The 24,251-nt window shown below is 49.3% G+C and overlaps 2 protein-coding genes across 3 annotated transcripts in view; both read right to left on the minus strand.

The window, feature by feature from the left end:
- The window catches only part of exoc3 (exocyst complex component 3), a 15,032-nt gene extending 11,915 nt beyond the window's left edge, over positions 1-3,117 (minus strand). The window contains exons 1-4 of one of the 2 annotated variants that reach the window (XM_060057886.1): positions 2,968-3,117; positions 1,752-1,936; positions 697-916; positions 1-173 (exon numbers count right to left, since the gene is read on the minus strand). In XM_060057886.1, coding sequence (XP_059913869.1) covers positions 1-173; positions 697-916; positions 1,752-1,895 — 537 coding nt within the window. In that variant the 5' untranslated portion in view covers positions 1,896-1,936; positions 2,968-3,117. Of the gene's footprint in view, positions 174-696; positions 917-1,751; positions 2,045-2,967 lie in introns of both variants that reach the window. The other variant, XM_060057887.1, reaches the window with a different exon arrangement.
- A 2,106-nt stretch (positions 3,118-5,223) lies between these two features.
- Positions 5,224-23,771, minus strand: ahrrb (aryl-hydrocarbon receptor repressor b). Its single transcript, XM_060058089.1, has 11 exons — positions 23,388-23,771; positions 23,182-23,246; positions 22,355-22,536; positions 11,587-11,753; positions 11,008-11,097; positions 8,681-8,822; positions 8,221-8,262; positions 7,871-8,004; positions 6,816-7,015; positions 5,480-6,257; positions 5,224-5,421 (listed from the first exon to the last, which is right to left on the minus strand). Exons 2-11 carry the CDS (start codon positions 23,244-23,246, stop codon positions 5,224-5,226), a joined length of 1,998 nt encoding a protein of 665 aa, XP_059914072.1. The 5' UTR covers positions 23,388-23,771.
- Between the last annotated feature and the right edge of the window lie 480 nt (positions 23,772-24,251).

Consider the following 24,251-nt stretch of genomic DNA (forward strand, 5'->3'; position numbering starts at 1 on the left):
GTCTTCGAAGTAGATGCGGATGAGGCTCATGTCGCTGGTGTTCTTGCTGTCCATGCGGTACTGCTCGTACATCAGGTCGTCGCGGGAGAACTCCAGGTCCATCAGCTTGCGGTGGGCCTTCAGTAGCTCTGCCTGCTCGATCAGATGCTTGGTCTCCTCCACTATCTCAGGTACTGCTCAGAGCCACGGGCACACAGCAGGGAGATAACACAGGAGAGACGCGTTAACAATAGTCCAATGAACTGCAGGTCCGTAGCCTCTTCAGGACATCAAGGGTGCATCAGTGTGTAGCTGAAGATGGGGAACATCTTAAAATGTTAGTTGCAACTTGAACGTTCACTTGGGACGTCTACATCATGCATATTGGCTCGGTATTTGCACACTCTCACTGTTCATAGGGATATGTACGTATATAGTATATATATAGATAGTCATACAGTTAATACAGAATATACAGAATGTTTTCAAGCAGACCCTGTCTGCTGGAAATCTGTGTCTGAATTGGAGGTGGGCCAGACACATAATCCAGGGCAAATAAAAGATGAGCATGCAGAGTAATTTTACAGCTGAAACGCCTGAATTTCCCTTGTGGGACAATAAAGTGTCCTTGTTCATTGACTCTTAAAACACCAGCAGCATTTCAAACGGACTCCCCCCGATCCCATCCGAGTTCGGTACTCCGGGTTTTGGTTTTACCAGAGAAGATGTTCTTGAGGTTCTCCACGGCGGACGCCAGCTGGCTGTGCTGCACCACGGCGTCCTTCACGTCCTTCAGGCTCTCGATGGTGTTGATGCTCTGCCTCCAGTCCTGGCTGACGTCGGCCAGCGAGCCCTGGATGTCTTTGACGTCCACCAGGGCGTTGTGAAGCTGGGTGAGCCCGGTGCGCACGCCGTCCAGCTGGGACTGGATGGCCGCCTGGAGGGGGGGGGGGGGGGGGGGGGGGACACAAGGAACACGATCAGGCAAGGAGAAGGTGGGGAGAACAGTACCTCAAGGCGACCAAAGATCCCTAAAATAAGGAGAAAATAATCCTGGGATTGCACATTCAGAAATAAAAGACCCCAACATGTGATGAATGTACTCCTGGAAGGAAAGGTCCATCCTTCAGAATGGGGAAAGGTTGTGTTAGGCAAAATACAAATAGACTTGAGAATCTTCTCACATGCTTCACTGACTGCTTTATTCAACCCACTTCCTAGTGTCGGTCATGGTTTAGGTGGCACTACAATACTGCATTACCGTTGTTCTTTACACTCATGATGAAATGTGCCGAGTAGAAACTGTGCTGTTGCATAGTATTTTACCTTCATATGCACAGGGACTCACTTCCATAAAACTCCAAAAGATAAAGCTTAATAGAATAAGCAATGAATATGAGGATATGAACACATCTGCAGTTTCAGAAAGTGGATGCCAAAATTCGATCGCGATTTAGATTATTGGGTCAAACAATCTCCAAACTGATATAATCGAGTTCAAACGATTACTTTTTAGTTATTTTTAAGTATAGTTATTATAAACATTAAATGTTTTTAGAAATTGCTGGATACATACTCCTAGCTTATTTTCGATTTGAACATTTTGTGTATATTTTTACGGTTTCTTTTGGAGAGGAATGCTGAATAAATGCATCATGTTTTCAAACTCTAAAGTAATCGTGACTCCAACATTGACCATAATAACCGTGGCCCTGTTCCTCCCTGACCCGGCCGCCCTGACAGAGAGCCGCGGCGGTCGGCGGCGCGCTCACCTTCAGCCGGGCCTCCACGGAGGCCTTCTTGCGGGCCTCTCTGCGTCGGTACTGCTCCACCTTGTCCAGCTGGTCCGACCGCTGCAGCATCCCGGCCACGCGCTGCACCGCCGTGGCCTCCGCCTCGCGGTTCGTCTCCTCCATGGCGCCGAGGGACCGCAGCCCGGTCAGATGATCAACCCCGCCTGGGGGAGAGGAACCCGGTTCAGGGTCTCATGGAGGCAACGCTGTTGCTATGGTGGCTATAGATCCGATACCCAGGAGTGGAGCAGGTCACTTTTGGAAGGCTGCAACTGTAAATGTGCTGTAATATTATACTGTTTATATATATACATAATTATAAGATGTCTACTGATACATATAACTTTGACCTCCAGCTTCTGATGAAGGACCGCCCCCTCAAACAACACAAATGCATAGTCCTTAGCATTTCAGTCATCCACACTGCACTATCGTCAAAGAGGGGTGTGTGTGTGTGTGTGTGTGTGTGTGTGTGTGTGTGTGTGTGTGTGTGTGTGTGTGTGTAGTATACCAATTGGATTTCCATGTATCATTATCAATGGTATCTGATATGATTTATTTATTTCAATCTGTGACTGCTGTGTGGCATATTTGTACTGTACAGCACTGTGGTCAATAACGGTACAAGTAAACTTGATTTGATTACCGATTTATATTTATATATATATAAATATTAGCAGCGGTCAGGCTACCTGGTGTCACATTAGGTGCGGCCACACCAACCGCACCGTACAGTAATAGTAATGACATGACAACAAAGCCACTCACTAAATGTACTTCCTTACAGAAATGAATGACCATTGTGCACATTTGTTCAGTGTCTGTGTGTATTTTTTTTTTTAAACATTTCTATATTTGAATAAATTGCTGAACTTGCATTGGAAAATCATTTGAGTTTGCGGCTATAACGATGAAGGTTGAAGCTTTATGCAGCTGGATGGCTGACGTTAATGAACAAAGGATGAACTCACTAAGAGGCCAATTTATCTTTCTCGTTTTTGGTATCCTACAACTTAGGAATGCTGATTGTAATAAAACATGCATGTCTTCTCGACCAAATTGTCTAAGTTAGCCAGCGATGCTCAAAACAACCCATCTAAGATATAGCGCAAGCTAAGCCCAGACGAATTGACATTGAACGGTCATTGATGCGATTTATCGGGCTGACTATTCAAACCATTTTAAACGTTCTTACCGATTCAAGTCAAAACAGTAGCGAATGCGAAGACATGTCTCTTCAATCACTGCTAAAAGAATCGATGTTTATGTTCAACAGTCAGGGACAGTTCCTGGTGAGTGAAGCTAGCACAGCATCAGCTGATCGCTAGGTAGCTGCTCAGGCACATCAGTGCTGCGCATTTTCTACGCAGGACGCAGAAGTATTTGCGCAACTGATGTTTTGAATTCTAGGACCATCGTTCAATATCCTTCAACATATTGCATATTGCAAATTGAATAATCTGCAATAAAAAACAAAGACGAATATTTTTGGGAAATACTGAAAACGATATTAAAAAAAAAATATATATATATATAGACTATAAAAAACATGGACGCATTACTATGACATTTTACAAATGTAAAAATACTGTGAAAGTGTGTGAAAAGTCATTTAGCAAATGGTATCAAAGATGCAACTGAAATTGTTTTATAAAACTGATTTTATTAACAAAATGATACTTCACTCAATTCATTTTATTTCAATAACAGGGGGGCACCAAAGCAAATAATAACTATACGAAATGACATCATTTAGTACAAGATTACATTCTACTGATAAGCATGACGCAGAGAAATATCCAATAAAAACATATGCTCCACATCAGGGATGTGGAGGCACCACTTCCTTACATCCTTACACTGCAATACAAACAATAACAGGCTGTCATTTCATCATGGTAACCCTTTCTTCGATGCATCTCCCTGCCTCGCCATAACCGCCAAACCTCCATGTCACAAAAAGGTTTGAATGGCAATAGTTACGCTCCCTGGCACAGGCTTCAGCCAATCACAGCAATAGTAATAATCTATGTTTCACCAGAGATGGTCTTCCTCCTGCTTCGTTTAAGTGATTTGTCCATTTTTAAAAATATGTCTCTCAAACTTTTTTCATCCATACATAATTTTATACCTAATATAACATTGAACAATACAAAGAAATACAAATAAATGAATAAATGTATGAAAACTTGCCATTTGCTAAAGAATTAGGGAATTTTGTGTCATCTGAATTCTATAACGTGCAATTGTCTAAAAGTAAACAAATAAACAACATTTCTGTATGTACACAAAAATATATTACTATTCTGAATTCATTGCCTTTCGTTACTATAATTTTCACTAAATATTTCCTTCTTCTTTAGAACTCAGTATTCTTCAGGAATATGTCTGCATCTGGCAAATTGAAAACTCACTTGAAATGTTTACAAAAGTAAAATATAACTCCCGGAGATCTAACCCTCAAGCCACTGTTTCTGCAGAAGAATTTGCATCCCTCCCATCAGCTGCTTGGGAAGATGGAAATCAAGCTGAGAGGGGAAGAGGAATTGTCATCAAACTGTACACACACAACGCTGTCCCAACCATAGATAGGAATAGAGATACTGTATATGCATATTGTACATTGTACAAAACAAGGACCGGAGAGATCAAGGATTAATTTCTCCAGTATATTATTCCTTATCTACTCTTTGACCAATATGTTGTCTCCTGTCAATCACTAGTGCTATGTTTTATTGACTAGTTCTTGGATGAATGGTAGAATAAGGTGTTGGAAAATGATGTTAATAAAGTAAAAAATAACCTGACTGCCAGAGCTGCCACACATACTCATGTGCGTGTCCTGTTGGTAAAACATTTCTTCTTCCTCTTCTTTCCTCTCATTTGTCCTATTTGCATCAGGCACAGAGTGCATGGCACAGCTGATAACAGAAGAGCAATACGCTGTAACGCAGCTTCGCTTCAGGTTATTTCTGTCCATGCATCGTCAACTATCAACCCTCTATTTGGATTATTCACATTTGAATCTGATTCGTTTATCCAAATTGATTTGTGCATGGCAAACGGGGGAACAAAATGGAATATTTTCTGGATGTGGATGTCCGTTGGATAAGGAAACGTTTCATTCTTTTACATCTTCTTTCCCTCCAATCATCTGAACTAGGTACACATCTACACAATTCTAAAAGCCAAACACTGAGTGGTCACTAAATACATTTCAAATACAAAAATAATTGTGAGCAGCATGTTTTTGAGGTTACAGTGTGAGTGATGTTAAACTTTTGAGGCAATTGCAAGACCCTGACAAGCAGATACAAAAGGATGGAGTACTCCCAGAAACATACCAAAATACTTCCTTCATATCGATCCCCATTCTGTGTAAAGAGGACTTCTATACAAAAATAATTAAGGGGGGGGGGGGGGGGGGGGGGGACAGTCTGCGTGACGGCGCCTACTGCATGTAGATGTACTGGTGGGGTGTCCTCCCCAGAGCGTTGAGGCCACAGAAGGCCGGCTGGCCCCCGTCCCCCCTGTGGCCGTCCGACCAGGGGGGCGAGTCCAGCGGCTCCCTCTTGATGGCCGCCAGCGCCCCCCCCCTGAGCTCCAGGTACTCCAGCTTGTCCGCCTCGATCGCCCGGCCCCCGTAGTCCTTTGGCTCCGCCCCGCCGTAGCCGTCGGCCCCCGGGTAGGCCCCGCCCCCCGGCGACGGCCCCGGGCCGGAGAAGGGGCCGGCGTACAGGGACCTGGAGGAGAGCCGGGTCACGGCGGCGGCGTACAGGTACTTGTGATGCCCGTTGAGGGGTCCGCTGGCGGGGGGGCTGAGGGCGGGGGCCCCGCTGCAGCCCTTGGCCCTCTGGCAGGGGCTGTAGGGGTGGTAGAAGTCCTCCTCGGTCTTGACCTGGTGGGCGGGGGGGTGGTGGTGGTGGGGGTGGTGCTCGGGGTACACGGCGGCCGGGACGGCGTAGGGCTGCTTCTCCCACGCGTCGCCGTACGGCCGCCGGCCGCCGCGGCCCCCCGGGTCCGGGTCCTCCTCCTCCGTCTTGACGGCGGGGGGCTCGGGCAGCAGCAGGCCGCCGAAGCCCTCCACCCCCCCCGCCGTACCTCTCCGCGGGGTCGGGGACCCCCCGCTGTGTGCACCCCCCGTTGGAGCCCCCCCGGACCCCGCAGCCCTGCCTGCCCTGGGGGGGGGCGGGGAACCTACCCTGCTGGCTCCGGGCGGGGTCCCAGTAGGGGAGGGGGTCCCCGGGCGGCGGGGGCGGGGCTTTGGGCCCGCCCCCCGGGGAGGACAGGCAGAAGTCGAGGGGCTCCTCCTGGGGGTAGAGCCCCCCGCCGCGGCACCGCAGGCCGGGGGCTCTGGGGAGCGGCGACCAGGCGCCGTGGCGGGGGCACGGCTCGGCCCGGGGCCCCGGGGGGCCGGCGCTCCAGTTGGGGAGCAGGAAGTCACTGCTGTCACCTGATCCCCGCGAGGAGGGCGGCTTCCTGTCACTGCGGAGAGAGAGAGGGTCGATCAGGACGGACCGACCGACAGACGGACGGACCGACGGCAGGACGGACCGACGGCAGGACGGGGGGACGGACGCTGGGGGGACAATCAGCACCGCTCTGCGTCGACCTCAGGGACGACGTGGATAGGGTTGTTTTATTGATAAGATATTGGCTGACATCTTATTTACATATTGGTTACCCAGCTCAGACGGAAAGAAACCAAGAAGACACACATACAGTCGTTGTCTAAATATACTCAAGTCTAATTACGATTCCTTGCATTACACACGATACATGTGACAACAGAGGAGTTCAGATTCCACAAGCTCATGCACTACAACGTTTAGCCCGTCTCTTTGAAGTATCATTTCTATCCCGCTTTGTAATGCAGAGAGAGAGTATTATGTTTCATTGATTGCTGTATTTTAGGTAGAATATACAGTATATCGCTGCCACTTCCTACTGCAATCGAAGACACAGCGATCCTCAGTTGTGCTCCCTGTTCCGGGTAACGCACCCCGAACCCCCTGATGCCCCGCGCAGCACCCCGGTGCCTACCTGCTGTCCGGGCTGTCGCCCGCGGGCCCCTTGGACTTGCTGCGGCCGGCCACGCCCTTCAGCCGGAGCTCCGTGCCCGAGGGCGCGGCCAGGGGCACGGCCACGCAGAACAGAGCCAGCTGGGGCGGCAGCAGAGCCCCGGACTCCGTCCTCCTCTTCTGGCCCTGCAGGAAGCGCAGGCTGCCCTGGAACTGCATGCTCTGTGGGAACGACGCGGGAACGTTCTCCGTCAGCGGGGGCGCTAACAGGGAACGTTCTCCGTCAGCGGGGGCGCTAACGGGGAACGTTCTCCGTCAGCGGGGGCGCTAACGGGGAACGTTCTCCGTCAGCGGGGGCGCTAACGGGGAACGTTCTCCGTCAGCGGGGGCGCTAACGGGGAACGTTCTCCGTCAGCGGGGGCGCTAACAGGGAACGTTCTCCGTCAGCGGGGGCTCTAACGGGGAACGTTCTCCGTCAGCGGGGGCGCTAACGGGGAACGTTCTCCGTCAGCGGGGGCTCTAACGGGGAACGTTCTCCGTCAGCGGGGGCTCTAACGGGGAACGTTCTCCGTCAGCGGGGGCGCTAACGGGGAACGTTCTCCGTCAGCGGGGGCTCTAACGGGGAACGTTCTCCGTCAGCGGGGGCGCTAACGGGGAACGTTCTCCGTCAGCGGGGGCGCTAACGGGGAACGTTCTCCGTCAGCGGGGGACATCGTGCTTAAATGATCACAATTATCCCAGTGTTGTAATGCTACCTGATTGGACTGGTTTGGGGCCCTGATGGTCTTCGTCAGATTCCTTTCTTTTTTATTATGTTTATTATTATTTTATTATTAAGACAATGATTTTTAGGTTTGGGTTACTCGTGACCATCGGACGAGTAGAACTCAAGTTTGTGTCCAATACGTATTGCACATTTTACACTCCATGTGAGATGACGTCATTCCACACATGACGTACTCCCTTGTATCTTTGACTTGGTGACTCTGGTGACCAAATCAGGTGGTCAACTGGTGATTTTGAACACATGAATAAATACACACACACACACACACACACACACACACACACACACACCAGGAAGCCGGAGGTGCTGTCCAGCAGACAGCGGACGCGGGCGATGAAGCAGCGAGTCAGGAAGGACGTCAGTTCTGACGGAACGCCGTCGGGCTCCTTGACGCTGAACAGACTGCCCACCAAGAACTCCTCCCCTTAAGACGCGCACGCACGCACGCACGCACGCACACACACACACACACACACACACACACACACACACACACACACACACACACACACACACACACACACACACACACACACACACACACACACACACACACACAATTTGAATATTGTATTTATTTCTATGTGTTTATTTATGGAAAACAATGCACGATGATGACCAAATTGAAGAACATACATACCTGTGTCAGTCAGAGTAGGCATGTCCAGTGCATTGCACCCATCTTTAAATAAAATTTAAAAAAAAAGATTATTAACACTTTGAAAGTATCCATCCACAAAAGACTAAATAGATTCAAATGTTGGTTTTTAAATGGTGTAAGTGCTCCATGTGTTTGTTTGTCTCTGTTAATCTATGCGGAGACATTAGATCGCAAACCGTGACTACACTCAGTTTTGGCTCCACTTTCTGCACTCTCCTTGTAGACAGCAACACGCACCGTCCAGGAAAATCAGCCAATTATAACTGAGCGCAACTTAAATCATTTTAAGGAAAGGCACGCTTTCTTCTAGAGCACCATTCAAACACAAGGCAGACACACAGCAGTTATCTCAGAGAGGGGATCAACGGTAAACGACGTGAGTGAGTGAATGTTGAGTGACTGAGTGAGTAGAGAGTGAGTAGAGAGTGAGTACAGAGACCTGTTGCTCCGGGGTCCCCGGCCGGCTGGAGGGAGGAGCTCTGGGAGGCGGGCGGGCTCATGGCCCAGTGGAGCTGCCGGCGGAGCTCCTGGCGCTCCTCCACGTGGATGTAGTCAAACACTTTCTGGTGCATCACGTCCGTCTGGGGAGCACATGTGGGGACGAGGAGGGCTTTAGAGTCTGACTTCACTGTCTACTGGAAACAAAGTCACTGTTGTGGTATGAAGGCTGGCCTTTTGACACCACACTTCACCTCTTCATTCTGCACTCCATTGCACCACAACGAGCGGTTTGAGACCAAACTGCAGTAGTCCGACATCAGCGGTCGATAATGTGTAGGTATGTATGTATGTCAGTCCCTCCACCCTTATTGGTGATTGGTTGACTGCAGCTGAATGATCACCAAACTGTGCAGTCTTTGTGTATCTGTGTCGTTGTGTATGTGGGACAATACAAGGAAAATGAGTCTCCCCAAGAAAGTATATATTTGCTTGTTTAAACAGACCGCATTCCGAGAGAGAGCGAGAGTGAGGGAGAGGGAGAGGGAGAGGGAGAGGGAGAGAGAGAGAGGGAGAGGGAGAGGGAGAGGGAGAGGGAGAGGGAGAGGGAGAGGGAGAGGGAGAGAGAGGGAGAGGGAGAGAGAGAGAGAGAGAGAGAGAGAGAGAGAGAGAGAGAGAGAGGGAGAGGGAGAGGGAGAGGGAGAGAGAGAGAGAGAGAGAGAGAGAGAGAGAGGGAGAGAGAGAGACCAGAGTGAGAGCGCAAGAGAGAAAGGGAAAATGGGAGAGAGAGCAACACAGAGAGAGAGAGCGAGAGCGAGAGAAAGAAAGAGAGCGATAGGAAGAACGGCCATTAGTGAGAGTCGGCCAACAGACCCAGCAGGGGTCCCTGCTCCCCCATTAACCCTGGCATCAGGGGGTCGGCCGGCATTGTCTGAAGCTCCGGCGCGTTGACCTCTCCTCTTAACCCCCATCACCCATTGCTTGATCCCCCCCCCCTCTGTCCCACGCTAGCGAAGGTATCCACCCGACGCCGGGGGTGTCGTGCCGAGGCCAGCCGAGCGTGACACGGGGCCCGGGGGGGGGGGGGGGGGGTAACAGGGAGGGGTACAGGGGGAGGAGGGAGAGGAGAGGAACGCTATAGGATGGGAAGGACCCAGAGCTGGAGGCAACCTGGGCCAGGGCAGAGAGCAGCTGAAATGAAAGCCTGGGTGTGTGCGTGTGTGTGTGTTTGTGTACGTGTGTGCGTGTGCATGTGTGTCAGTTAGACGTGTTTCAGTTCAGAGTATCTCTGGTCATCTCTCAGTGTGTTCTCCCGTCGACCCATCAGCCTACAGATGGCTCCGTAGTGTAACTATATAACCTTCACTAACACACGGTTACCAATAGACGTCTCACTTTTGGATCTCAACCCAGTAATTCCCAACGATCCAACTCTCCTTTCCATTCCCTCACTCTCCCCCTCTTCCTCTTGTCCTTTCTCCCCTCCCCCCCCCCCCCCCCCCCCCCCCCCCCTGCCCTTAACTCCTCTAATTCATGGCAGTGCTTCGCGTGCCCCCCCACCCTAAATCCGCTGGCATGGTTGGGGTAGGAGGGAGAGGGCGAGGCGCGGAGGGAGCAATTGTTCTTCTAATGTTCTAATGGGTTCATCCCACCCACCTCCATCTCTCTCCTCCCCATCGCCCTGCCCCGGTCATGAGAACAACACCAGCCAGGCCTTTGTTGACGACGGGAGGGTTGGAACACAACGCATTTATCGTGTCACACGCATTCAACGTGTTTTCAACTTAGTCTCCTGTTACTGGCGTGCATTATATACCTAGCTTTGTTCCACTTCCTGTCTCTGCCCCGGGTCTGAGACTATAGAAACCGGGGTCGAACATGTTGTGGTGCTACCATAACCTGCTCATTATCTATATTATTGTTATATTATTACACGGAAGCAACAAGTGAGGAACGGAAGGAGGCATCTGACATAGGCGTCCGGCGTCCGGCCCCAGTGTGGGGGCTTGGGGCCCCAGTGTGGGGGCTTGGGGCCCCAGTCAGGGAACCCCTTTTGGCTTTTCTCAGCTAATGGCGCTAATAAAGTGACTTGTGGGCTTACTTTTAATACCATATTTATTTGCGTTTTTGTGCTTTATCCTACAGTGAGCTAGAGAGGAAGGTCTGGGAGACAGAGGGGAGGATGTGCAGCAAAGGACCCCGGGCGGAATCGAACCCGGGTCGCTGCCCTCAGGGCCGAGCCATACGGTACCGCTCTACCTGGGGAGCCACCGGGGCGCCCCTGGGGCCTACCGTCCACCGGTCTGAGAGCTGGAGGTCAGAGGTCACCTGGTGGAAGCCCAGGTAGTCCACGATGCTGGCGGAGGCGTAGAAGATGAGCCCGTCACTGGTGATCACCAGGGCGAAGCCGGTCAGACACTGGGACCCCGGATGAACCATGAGAACAGAAAGACCCCAATAAACCAAACAGCAGAACGAGACAAAGAACTCAGAACATTTACTGGAACGAAAACAACAACAAGCTGATTCCATCAGTGGCAAAAATGTAACTTTGTCCCGCCTCCACCACATAGCGGAGAAAATATCTGACGAACCACAGCAGTGGTTAAGATAAACATGTGAGGGTTAATAGTTTTATTGGCATTTCCTGACAACATCAAACTCTCTCAAACTCTCATAACTGTCTCACATCTCATAACTGTCTCACACCCTCGTAACGGTCTCACATCTCATAACTGTCTCACACCCTCGTAACTGTCTCACATCTCATAGCTGTCTCACATCCCATAACTGTCTCATAACTGTCTCACATCATAATAGCCGTCTCGCATCTCATAACTGTCTCACATCTCCTAACTGTCTCACTGTCTCATCCTAACTGTCCTCCCTCCAGTCCGTCCTCCTCACCTCCAGCAGCATGTCGCTCTCCACGGGGCGGGGGGCCAGCAGGGGGCCGGGGGCCAGGGGAGGGCCGGGGAGGCCGCGGCCGTGGGGGTGCGGGGGTGGCCCGGCTGGCGGTGTGTGACCTGGGGGACACTCCGACCTGAGCCCCTGGCTCGGCTTCTCCTGGATGACTGGATGGGGGGGGGGGATGGAGGGTGAGGTCAGAGCACGGGGAGGAGGAACGGGGGGGCAATGTGCCGCAGCATGGAGGGCAGCGGCACAGCCTCGCCAGGCGATAGTCAAGTCAAACATGGGACTTTATTCGTTGCGCTTTTCATTAGGGATTTAAAGACGCTTTAGAATGGAGTCCTGGCAGGTTAAAACTAAATGCATAAGAATAGGTCTCCACACGCCTCTATAGAGATACGCAAGGCTAAAGAAGTTAAGAGAGGACAGGGACGCATAGAATGCAGGGAATATGAAAGCTACACAGAAACTCACAAAAACATGACATTTAATTACCAAAGAGAGGCCTATTTCTTCACATGTAGAAAGAACATTTGAAGACGACACAAGACATTAGAGGAACAACACCAAATCCTGTTTATTTATGTTACTTGACTCAGAACAGACAAACATGTGCAGGACGGGACGACAGACTAATAGACTAATGCTGGAGCAAGTCAAGAGGAAGGAACGACATCACAGAGAGGGAGAAGCACACTAACGACTAACTGATGTGTGATTGATTTCCACCACCAGCCACTTTCCATTCACTTCGTCCGCGTCGCCCGGGGTTTTCCAGCGCCAAAAACGTGCGACCACACCTCACGATAGCTCCTCATCACAAGAAGCACCCACACACACACAAACCAACGCACACAGAGACAGACGCACGCACACACACACTTAAACAGAAACACACTTAAACAGACACACACACACACACACACACACACACACACACACACACAGAGGACGTACACCAGAGTAAACCAGCAGTCTGAACCAAAACACAAACACTAAAACACACCATGGGATGAAATGCAGAGAGCAGCAGGAGGCTATGAGTCACCGCAGTGAGAGAAAGAGGAGTGATCAAGCTTTTGAATATCGTGACAAAAAGAATCTCAGCGGTCACGCACACCCTGACGGATGGCTCCCTATTGGTACAACCCGAGAGCCTATCCGAGAGCAGGAAGGCTACATGGGCGGGGCCAACTGATTCATGGCAGTGTGGTTTAGCGCTGTGAAGAAGCAGAGTGTAAAGGGGAAGGGTGTCTACTCCCAGATGGGCGAAGGCTCCGAGACAATGCCCGGCCTGTGGGACTTTTACTGTGGAAACTGAGATTTGAGGATAAACCAATAAAACAGTTTCGGGAAGAAAAGATCAAACTGCTTCTGAGCAAGCACAACCACAAGTTTTTGTTGTGACTCACACCTACTGCAAGCCCATCGAATACAAGAAATAAGAGCGAGAAAATAAGGGTGTGTGTGTTTTAGGTAAGACTGGGGAGCCCCTAATATCCACAGCCCAACTCCAGCACCGCCTCTTGGCTGTGGCCCTGCTGCCATCTCCGTCCTCATAGACGCGTCGTTAGGAGAGACGTTTTCAAACGGATCGGACTTAAATTAACTAAGAACAAAAACACCTCAATGTGGATGGAAACCAAGAAGCAATTGACTGAAGAGACATTCTGAATAACGTCTATGAAAGCTATATACCAGCGGCTGTTTCCATACTAACGAATGTGCATATCATTTCATCATTCATCATTTGCATAATACGGTTTGACAAACGAGGTACTTGAGCTCCACCAGCGTAACGTCAGAAGGCTGAAGGAGCTCCTCATCACGACCATCACTACACCTAGATCTCCTTTTAATCCTGTTTTATTTTTACTTTGACCCTTCAGTGCTAATGAGCGGCCCCTCCTGAGTGAACGGGGGCCCCGCACCGCCCCCGTCCACCGCTGGGAGCCCTCCCGGGGGCCTGGGGGCCATAAGCGCTGAGAGGATCCGGGGCTGGGTCCTCTTGGCCCCTCCTACCTCACAGCCCTCCATCGCTGTCACCACCGTGCGCCCACACAGCCGTCTACACACAGGCCCCACCCCCCCCACCCTCCACCCCCTCCCCCCTCCACCCTCCCCCCTCCACCCCTCCCCCTCCACCCCCTCCAGCAAACACACGAAGGCTTGACTCCAGTCACGCAACCCCTGGGGGGGGAATGAGTGCGTGTGTTCACATCCCTATTTGTCTGTCTTTGTGTGTGTGTGTGTGTGTGTGTGTCTGAGTGCATGTGTGCGTGTTCGTGTGTGTGTGTGTGTGTGCATGTGTGTGCGTGCATGTGCATGTGTGTACGCGCATGTGTATTTTTATGTGTGTGCTCGCCTGTGTATTTTTGGGTGTGTGGGTGTGTGTGCATGTGAATGTGTATGTGTGTGTGTACTTTGTACGCATGTGTATGTGTGTGTGTGTGCAAGTGTGTGGGCGCATGTGTGCATGTGTGCGCATGTGTGTGTGTGTGTGTGTGTGTGTGTGGGCGCGTGTGTGTGTGTGTGTGTGTGTGTGGAGTCCTCCCTAGATGGAGACGTTACAAACAACCCCAGATGCGTCAGCGAGGATTTATCGTTTTACGACCGATACGTCGGCGAACAAATGAACCGACCGATGTTGTGCACTGCAGCGCACCGATCAAACACACAGATGATACCACACACACACACACACACACACACACACACACACACACACACACACACACACACACACACACACACACACACACACACACACACACACACACACACACACACACACACACACAGTGAGCAGAGCAAGGACTGTTCTTTGTTAGGACACTTTAAGACCCCAGCATAGCATTGGTATCAGAAGACTTTCATGACGTCTGCCGGAACACAAACAAACCCACTGAGAAGTTTTGGAAAAGGCCTCTGATGTAATGGACTGACAACTCATGGATGCACACACACACACACAAACACACACACACACACGCACACAAACACACACACACACTCATACAAATATCTTTTTGCAGTGAACTTTACAAAAAACAACATACAAACATTTAACACCAAAATATGCAAAACAACCCCAGTTTCATACTTAACATCTGCACCCCAGGGTGCTGTATGTGGGTGCAGCCGGGTGCTGCACCCCAGGGTGCTCTATGTGGGTGCTGCACCCCAGGGTGCTGTATGTGGGTGCAGCCGGGTGCTGCACCCCAGGGTGCTCTATGTGGGTGCTGCACCCCAGGGTGCTGTATGTGGGTGCAGCCGGGTGCTGCACCCCAGGGTGCTGTATGTGGGTGCAGCCGGGTGCTGCACCCCAGGGTGCTCTATGGGGGTGCTGCACCCCAGGGTGCTGTATGTGGGTGCAGCCGGGTGCTGCACCCCAGGGTGCTGTATGTGGGTGCAGCCGGGTGCTGCACCCCAGGGTGCTCTATGGGGGTGCTGCACCCCAGGGTGCTGTATGTGGGTGCAGCAGGGTGCTGCACCCCAGGGTGCTGTATGTGGGTGCTGCACCCCAGGGTGCTGTATGTGGGTGCAGCCGGGTGCTGCACCCCAGGGTGCTCTATGGGGGTGCTGCACCCCAGGGTGCTCTATGTGGGTGCAGCAGGGTGCGCTGGCTGAGCCCTAGAGCACGGATCCTAAACTACAGGTCCCCGGACGGGTCAAATCTATAATCCTCCTTAAAGCAAAACATCACGCGAGGCCTGGTAAGCAGGCCTGCTGGGTCTTCCTCGCGGCTTCGCCCAAACCCTTTAAGAGAAGAACGCAGCAGAACAAAGCCCAGCCTTCAACCACAACAACAAAGAGCAGGGAAAAATCCATTTTACCAGCCTGAGTGTTGCACGCCACAATGACACGGTTCAACCCTGAGTCTGAATATATGGGAGAGAGGAAGGAGACCACAGGAAGAGGGTTTGTACAAGAGCTGCACAACAAACGGTTCATGAGAGAATTCAGAAGGTCTGGAACTTAGTCGGGGCACAGAGAGGTCAGGAAGGGCTGGAGATCGCCTGGGCCGAGGCATCGGAATCACAAGGGTCTCATTCACCCACAGCCATTCATCCATCCGTCCATCCCTGCAGGAGGCAACCATCCCACCAAAAGGAGGGAGGGTTACTGCTCCTCATCACAGGGAGAGACGGAGAGGGCACACATGAGTCCACCGGTCTGCACGAGAGACATGGGAGAGAGCGTGAAACGCGAGAGCGATGGAGGGAGAGAGATGCCCGAGAGAGTCCAGCAACCGGCCTTAACAGGCCCTCCCACCCTCTTTGTGAACGGACTGTAGTTTGAGTGTGTGTGTGTGTGTGTGTGTGTGTGTGTGTGTGTGTGTGTGTGTGTGTGTGTGTGTGTGTGTGCATGTGTGGCGATTGTAAGCTAAGTTGACAGCTCAAAGTGTTTGGGCGCTGTGAGGGGGTTCCTCACAGCGGGCTTTTAACCTGAACTGTTCAGGCCTCATTGACCACGTCCAGAGCTGGTGGGACAAACACACACACACACACACACACACACACACACACACACACACACACACACACACACACACACACACACACACACACACACACACACACACACACACACACACACACACACACAGCCCTCTGTTGGAAGCACAACAGAGGTGCCTACACTGTATCCAGCACCTTGTCTGATTAACGGCTCCACCCCCACACAGACATGTTGACACCGGATTGAACACACAGACATGTGCACATACGTATGTGCCCATACGTATGGGCACATACGTATGTGCCCATACGTATGTGCACATACGTATGTGCACATATGCACACAGAGATTAGGCATCACCACATACGGCGAAATTAATGCAAAGGGGTGTAATTAATCAGGGATGAATGAGGAATATCCATAAGTGGTAAGACTGGTGGTAACTGGTACAGATTGACCTATACTGGTGTTTGACCTCAGAAAAGGTAAAAAATATTGAAAGTGTTGAACTATTTTCCACTACTTTATCGATTTTTTAATTCCTCTATGACTATTTTGATGATCCCTCTGCTTGTAAGTTAAGAATATCTTGAAAGCACGAACCTAAAGTCCTAGCTTCTATCATATGTTTAAATTAACGGAGCTGAGGCAGAACCGGAACCGTGATTAAATGTCATAACTTCCTCCGTGTGTTTAAAAAATAAACCAATAGCTGAATGGACTGCACGTGATCTGGTGATGGCATCAGGCTGTTGACCGTCCCCCTGTCACCCTCTCTGTGTCCGTCTCTGCTCCTCCACGTTTCTCTCAGGCTCATTCCTGCCTGCCGGGTCCTCCCCTCGGAGGCCGCTTCTGGCTCCGTCGCCCACGGATCATTTTCACTGCATGGTTGAGGTCAGACCCTCAGTCTGTTCCAGTCACGCACGGCGCTGCCTGCCTCCTCCGTCACCCAGTCCCTACACCACCCAACGCACCGCCCTTAAAGGGGCGGGGCCCTGCTGCTGCCCGTTCACACACACACAGGCGCGCGCACACACACAGGCGCGCGCACACACACACACACACACACACACACAGGCAAATATATGTGTGAGAGCACACACGTGCACATCAACACACACCAGATCTAGTAGGTTGGTGGGGGTGGGGGGGCAGTGCTACTGCCTCATCAATGAGGCCCTGCCTCATCAACTGCCTCATCAATGAGGCGGTTTCGAGGTCAATTAGGCTTTGAATCCCGAATCACTCGCAATACACAACGAAGAGGGACATCTGCTGCTGAGGTCTGAATTAAAGATGAGCAGATGAATTTGCCGGGACGGTGTGGAAAGTCCACACACACACACACACACACACACACACACACACACACACACACACACACACACACACACACACACACACACACACACACACACACACACACACACACACACACACACACACACACACACACACACACACACAAGCCTGACCCTCGTCCAATGAGAGACGCCCTGCATGTGGGCTTGGCACCGCGTCACCACAACTCACACACAGACGCACACACAGACGCACACACAGATGGCGTCGTGCTACGGGAGGACCAGGAGAAGCGGCAGAGGTACTCATGTGGATGTTTAATTGACGGTAGGTCTGGGTGGGCGTGGCCAGAGCTCTGACAACACATCCAGACTGCTCCTCCGGACGGAGTCTGGACAGGGGCGTACACGGCAGGAGCAGCTTGGGGAGCGCATTTAATACATCCTGTTTGGCCCTAGTAAGGGCCAAACAGGTAAGATATAGGTGAACCACATACGATATAGTAAGGGCCAAACAGGTAAGATATAGGTGAACCACATACGATATAGTAAGGGCCAAACAGGTAAGATATAGGTGAACCACATACGATATAGTAAGGGCCAAACAGGTAAGATATAGGTGAACCACATACGATATAGTAAGGGCCAAACAGGTAAGATATAGGTGAACCACATACGATATAGTAAGGGCCAAACAGGTAAGATATAGGTGAACCACATACGATATAGTAAGGGCCAAACACGTAAGATATAGATGAACCACATACGATATAGTAAGGGCCAAACACGTAAGATATAGGTGAACCACATACGATATAGTAAGGGCCAAACACGTAAGATATAGGTGAACCACATACGATATAGTAAGGGCCAAACACGTAAGATATAGGTGAACCACATACGATATAGTAAGGGCCAAACAGGTAAGATATAGGTGAACCACATACGATATAGTAAGGGCCAACAACGTAAGACATAGTAAGGGCCAACAACGTAAGACATAGTAAGGGCCAACAATGTAAGACATAGTAAGGGCCAAACAAAGTAAGATGTAGTAAGAGCCAAACAACTGAGATAAAGTAAGGGCCAACAACATAAGATATAGTAAGGGTAAATCCCCTAAAAACTAAAGTAAGGGCCGACCATGTAGGGGGGGCGTCGTCGGGGTCCGGACGTACGCAGCTCAACATCAGACATGTGGCGCCATCCCGTCAACGCCACAAAGGAGAGCGCGGCGTCCGCAGACGACAGCCGGCCCTCACACGGCGGCGTTGTCATCCTCCAATTAGGACGGGGTCCCCGTTGACACCGAGGCTGATGGAGCTCTTTGTGGGGCTGATAGATGAACTCATTACCGCTGACCCCTGACCCCTGACCGACGGGACAGGGTGTGTGCTCCTCGTGTGAACGTGTCATGGTTCCCTGCTGGCGTGCGTGAGGGGCCATGTGTGTGTTCGTGTGTGTGTCTGCGTCATCAAGCATGTTGAAGCCAATGAGCCCAGCTCTCCGTTCTAATAATTGACCAGCGGGTAGGGGTGCCTTTGTGTGTGTGTGTGTGTGTGTGTGTGTGTGTGTGTGTGTGTGTGTGTGTGTGTGTGTGTGTGTGTGTGTGTGTGTGTGTGTGTGTGTGTGTGTGTGTGTGTTCTGCCACCATGAGATAATGCCCCTCACCAATCAGTGTTTTCAGACGACCTGATGAGGAGCTAACTGCTAGCGCCCAAACACGGCCCGTGTTCCTCTAACTCGGTTTATTGTGTGTGCACATGAAAGGAATTTAAATTCAGTAAGTATGAAAAGTCATTATGATTAATATTCCAGGGATATGTTGAGGTTGCAGCGCAGAAAGGAGTTCAACGTATGATGTGTGGTTAAATTGGTTGAAGTTGTTGTTTGACATTTTTAGCAACTCAATCTATTCTAAAGAATGATTTTGGAAATGTGGTTCAACAAACTGCCTTCATGTCAGATTGGATTTGTTCAATGGCAAAGCTTAAAAGAAGAGGGAAATGTACTAAAGGGATTTCTTAAACTCTTCCCCAAACTCAAGCATATTCAGCAAAGGAGACAACGCAATCCTCTCCATCAGGTAAACTTAACGCTGTTTACAGACACGTCCACAAAACCAGGACTTGTGCTTCCACTTGAGGTCCACCAGATCTACAGAATCACGGCTCATCACGCCCAGACGGAGACCCAAACCCCAGTGCTGGCTGTCGGTGGTGGGGTCACGGGCGGGGTCACGGTGGCGGGGTCACGGCCACCTCACGCGATACGGTGACAAACAAGACCCCACATGTCTTACTCTCTGCCGTCTGTCTGCCCAGGGCGTCTGTCTGCCCAGGGCGTCTGTCTGCCCAGGGCGTCTGTCTGCCCAGGGCGTCCGTCTGCCCAGGGCGTCCGTCTGCCCAGGGTGTCTGTCTGCCCCGTGGCTCAGAGGACCAGACTCCACCGCTACGGCGCCTCGCGTCGACACCCCTCGCGGGGCCGTTCACACACGCGTGTGAGCGGGCGCTAAGTGAATTGTCTTGCTTCACGTCAAACTACCGCTCGCGCTACATGGCGTTCCTCAGAGTGAAGTCAGGGAGGGATTGAAGCAAACATTTTTTTCTTTATTTAAGGAATAGGCACTTAGGTTTGGGGTTTTGTTTTAGGGCCTGGCTACAAATGGTTGATTTGATTCAGTCCCCCTAATGGAAGCGCATGGGCCCTTTCTTTTTTTAAGCCAAGCTGGTGCTGCAGCACACATAAATAACACCGGCCTTAAGGTCGAATTACAGGAATAGGAAGTTACTTTACCCTATTGGTGACCTGTGATAAGGGACCATACGGGCACTCACTATCACGACACTGAGAAGCATCAGATCAAAGCTCATCTCAACTTGTGTCTGAATCACACATCCTGTCCACAGCAACGCTCGGCTTCATCTGTCTCTGCCAGACAGTGGAAAGTGACAAAAGGGATTAGAAGGGATGCTTTAACATGTTAATGTCACATGTGCAACTACTCTACTGTAAACCGCTTCACACGCAATGGAGCTAATGTGAGAGAGAGAGCCTAAGGTATCAAGGGTTCTGCTATGAGTTGTCACGCTATTCCATCCTACCCTGTAGGGTTGCATGGGTACATATCCCTCCCAATGCAACTTAATTACTGTCAATACTGTCTAATATATATATGTACGAAAATACATTAAGTATCCAGAACCTTAATGTTGGAGCACTAATGTTTTTATATATATATATATATATATATATATATATATATATATATATATATATATATAAAATGAACGTTCTGGAAACAAAATCTATTTTTGTTTTCATTTACATACTTTGGTTATACTAAAGTGTAACCAAAGCGCCTGGAAAAAAAGAAGTGGATTCTGAAGCGATAGATTCCCCTGGGCGACCGCAGGACGGCCGTTACCCATGAGCCACCGGGGCAGGTCAGGTGTGCGGAGCAGCAAAGTCATGAGTAACCCAGCAGGGTAGAAGCCACGCGGCCGGACAGACCCATGTCCCCGTCATGCTGCAGCCGGTCTTCTGTGTGATGTGAGTGAAAAGGACAGCAGGATATCTGCCGTCCTTCGGGATGGTCAGAGCTGTTCACTACAAGGAGGGGGAGGACAGCACCACCGTGGTCCGATCGCGTTCACACCAGGTCCTTTAGCACACATCCTGGGGCTTGGGGATGCCTCTGCATACTGTTTTTGCTAATAAATGGTATATTTACCATTTATATTTACCATTTATATTTGCACAAGTCCTACCAACTTCTGCCATCAGGCCGCCGATATAGAGTACCCCTATCTAAGAAAACATACACAAAAACTCATTCATACCCATTGCCATAAACAGCTTAAATAAACAATGAATAATGGACTAAATAACCCTGACTCACTGTCACTTTACACATACCCACAGATTTGTTCTTGTTTATTATTACAGTTTTTAATATTTATACTTGTTTTAAGATCTATACACACTATGTGTGCTCTCAGAAATACATTTTGTATGACTGCCTATCAGTACATTGTCCTGTTTGTATGTCGAGCCACGTCAAAGATGATTTTCTGTTACGACGGACAATAAAGTTTTCTGAATCTGAATCTGAATATAAGTATATAATATATCACATGGCTATTGTTAAAGTGTTTACATTATACATGGTATATTTATATTGGAAGGAGAAAATGAGTTTGGGTTGTTTCTGTGCAGTGTCATTTCATTTCAAGCAACTGAATAGTAGTATGCTTGAATGTTGATTGAAATGTTGCATTTTTTTTTATAAGTTTGGAAGAAAATCTGCAAAGATTAAAATAATGTAAATAACATGACCAAAACGTTCCTTATTCAGCAGTGAGTCCCCTATCCGTCACTATGGATAGGGTGTACACAGGCAGGGCCTCACAGACTGGAGAAGCTGACGTTATGCTCAGGCTTCTGTCCACAGAGTTTATAGAAAAAGAAAAGATTGGCCATCCCACACTCTGTATGAAGATGAAAACGCATTCCTGGAGGAATAGAATATGATGAGGGAATACGATAAATGCACTACAATAAAGTGTTTTTCCGCATGTAAACACTGATATAAGAACAAAAATAGAGATGCACCTGAACCTACGAGTGAATACAGCACCATCTCCGGTGAAACAGGGCTGTTGTAAGGATGCTTCTAATTGCCACTCAACTGTACCAAAGAGACCAATAGATAACCTCATTCTACTACAAATAGTGCTACGGGTTACAGGTCCTACCTTGTAGTCTACTACGAGGGTTATTATGAGTACAGTGGGTTCATTTATGTTTTCCAATGGGTTGGTTTAGGGTTTAATTGCCAACACTGTGCCAAATTCCCCCACGAGAAAATCTAGTTATATTCTATTACATTAAGGCCACAGGTGGCACACACACCTGTGGCCAAAATACGTTTTTTAAAATCAAACTCAATTAAAAAAGGTAAAAGACAAAAGCTAATTTTTTTGCCGCGTATCACCACTGACCTTGGAAGAAGCTTTTGACCTTGAGGTAGGACACGGCCAGGCGTAGCACCGACAGCTTGTCCAGCTTGGAGATGACGTCGGGGCTGAAGGGCAGCATGCTGGCCAGCCGGTCCAGCTCCGCGTTGAGCCGGTCCCGGTGCCTCTTCGACGGGTTGGTTTTCACGCTCGCCACGGACTGCTTTCTGCATCGCAGGACAGGATGGGGGTGAATTGAGAAGCAGGGGAATGTCATCTGAGTTTTTAGTTTGTTTGGGGAGCTTCTGTTGAGGACAGGACCGTCTTGTTTTAACCACTTGGAACGAGAAGTTTACGGTGCTGTCCTATATCAAAACTTTATCTGGAATACTCAAAAGTAAACTACTGTCAACTAGTACTAATTATACATGGCTAAACCAAAGTTAAAGTTCATGGCATGCCATAATTATAGAAGGATTATTTACTTAAAATGTTTATTATATATTTCTGAAAAGCGACATTTTATACAGGCTAAAATATATGTATTGCAATATAAAGACCAAAAGTGCTGCAGTTCATAAACAAACTTTTAGTTATTAGTTAAAAAGTAATAGTATTATTCTAAATTACTTTACGTATGTTGACATAGGTTTAGATTTATGTAAGATATTCAATCTGTTATTACAAGGTTTTTGGGCATGAACAAATAAAAAAGTTTTGTTTTAGTTACAAAAAAAGTCAGTCAACGTTAACTACCTCTTCCTCCGGAAAACATGCCGAGACTAGAATCAGAAAAAAAGGAAATGATGCCCGCCACAAAGGTTTGCCTAATTCCTTAAAATAGACAATAACATGCGGAACATCAACTCAACTGTTTTTGGACGGGTTTCCTTCTCTTTCGACCAGCGTACAGACACTCTCCCGGTGGAATCATCATCTGGTGAGAAAATATAACAACTAGCCTACAAAAATAGACATTTCGGTATCATGAAAATTAAATTAAAAATATATACCATCTTATTTTTAAAGTGTCATCAATGACTTCGAACTATAAAATAATAATAAAATACGGTCTTACCTAAATCGTTTGAAATGTCCAGTAATTCAAATGTAAACAAAGTGTAGTTCAGCTATCTGGTCCAAAATGTTGTTAAAGTCACAAAAGCTTCAGGATCAATGCAAATGTAGCTGCACAATGCTCTGGGAAGAGATGCAGCTGTAAAACGGGCTTGATTGAGATGCTTAAATGCAGTGACAGGGCAGGGCTGCCTTTTAAGCGTACTCCTATTGCAGGTGGCGGATTGAATCTCATTGACCCCCACCCCCCTTGCGTCTTTCGCACGCAACCTTCCTCGGCACGCGAGGAGGAGGGCTCCCGTGAGCTCATCCACAAGCACGCGCTTCCTCTGGGGACTCGGATCGGCGGACGCGCCATCCTCCTTCAGGGACGGTTACAACGGACCGCGCCTCGCAACGTGCGGATGGAGAATGAAGTGGTCGGGATGTATTCGGTTCAGCTTTGTTTTGTTTACGTGTGGTGAGTGTGCAGGCATTTCGATTGTTTGATGTAGGCCTACTTGTAGTTTAAACTTCAAATAGGGTATATAACGTAACACTAGCCTACTGTATCCACCACTACTGTGGATAAATGCGTTAATTGCTAAAAGTAGGCTACGTATTCGTTGTCAGCGAGAAGTGCCTCTACTTATAAGAGCAATAACATTAATCTGGGTAAAATGTATATGGTGCATTATATATTTGAGAAAAGTTATAATAGATGGCATAAAACAAATGGCATTAATAGTGAAATGCATTGCAGTTTCATCTGGGCAGCCGTAGGCCACCCGGTTTGCCCTCGAAGCATACGGATAGCGACACCCCCCCCCCACACACTATTCTGACAGGCCAATATAAGCAGGAACCAGTGTTCTTCATATATTAC

Source organism: Gadus macrocephalus, chromosome 8 (assembly GCF_031168955.1).
Source record: "Gadus macrocephalus chromosome 8, ASM3116895v1".
Classification (NCBI taxonomy): Eukaryota; Metazoa; Chordata; class Actinopteri; order Gadiformes; family Gadidae; genus Gadus; species Gadus macrocephalus.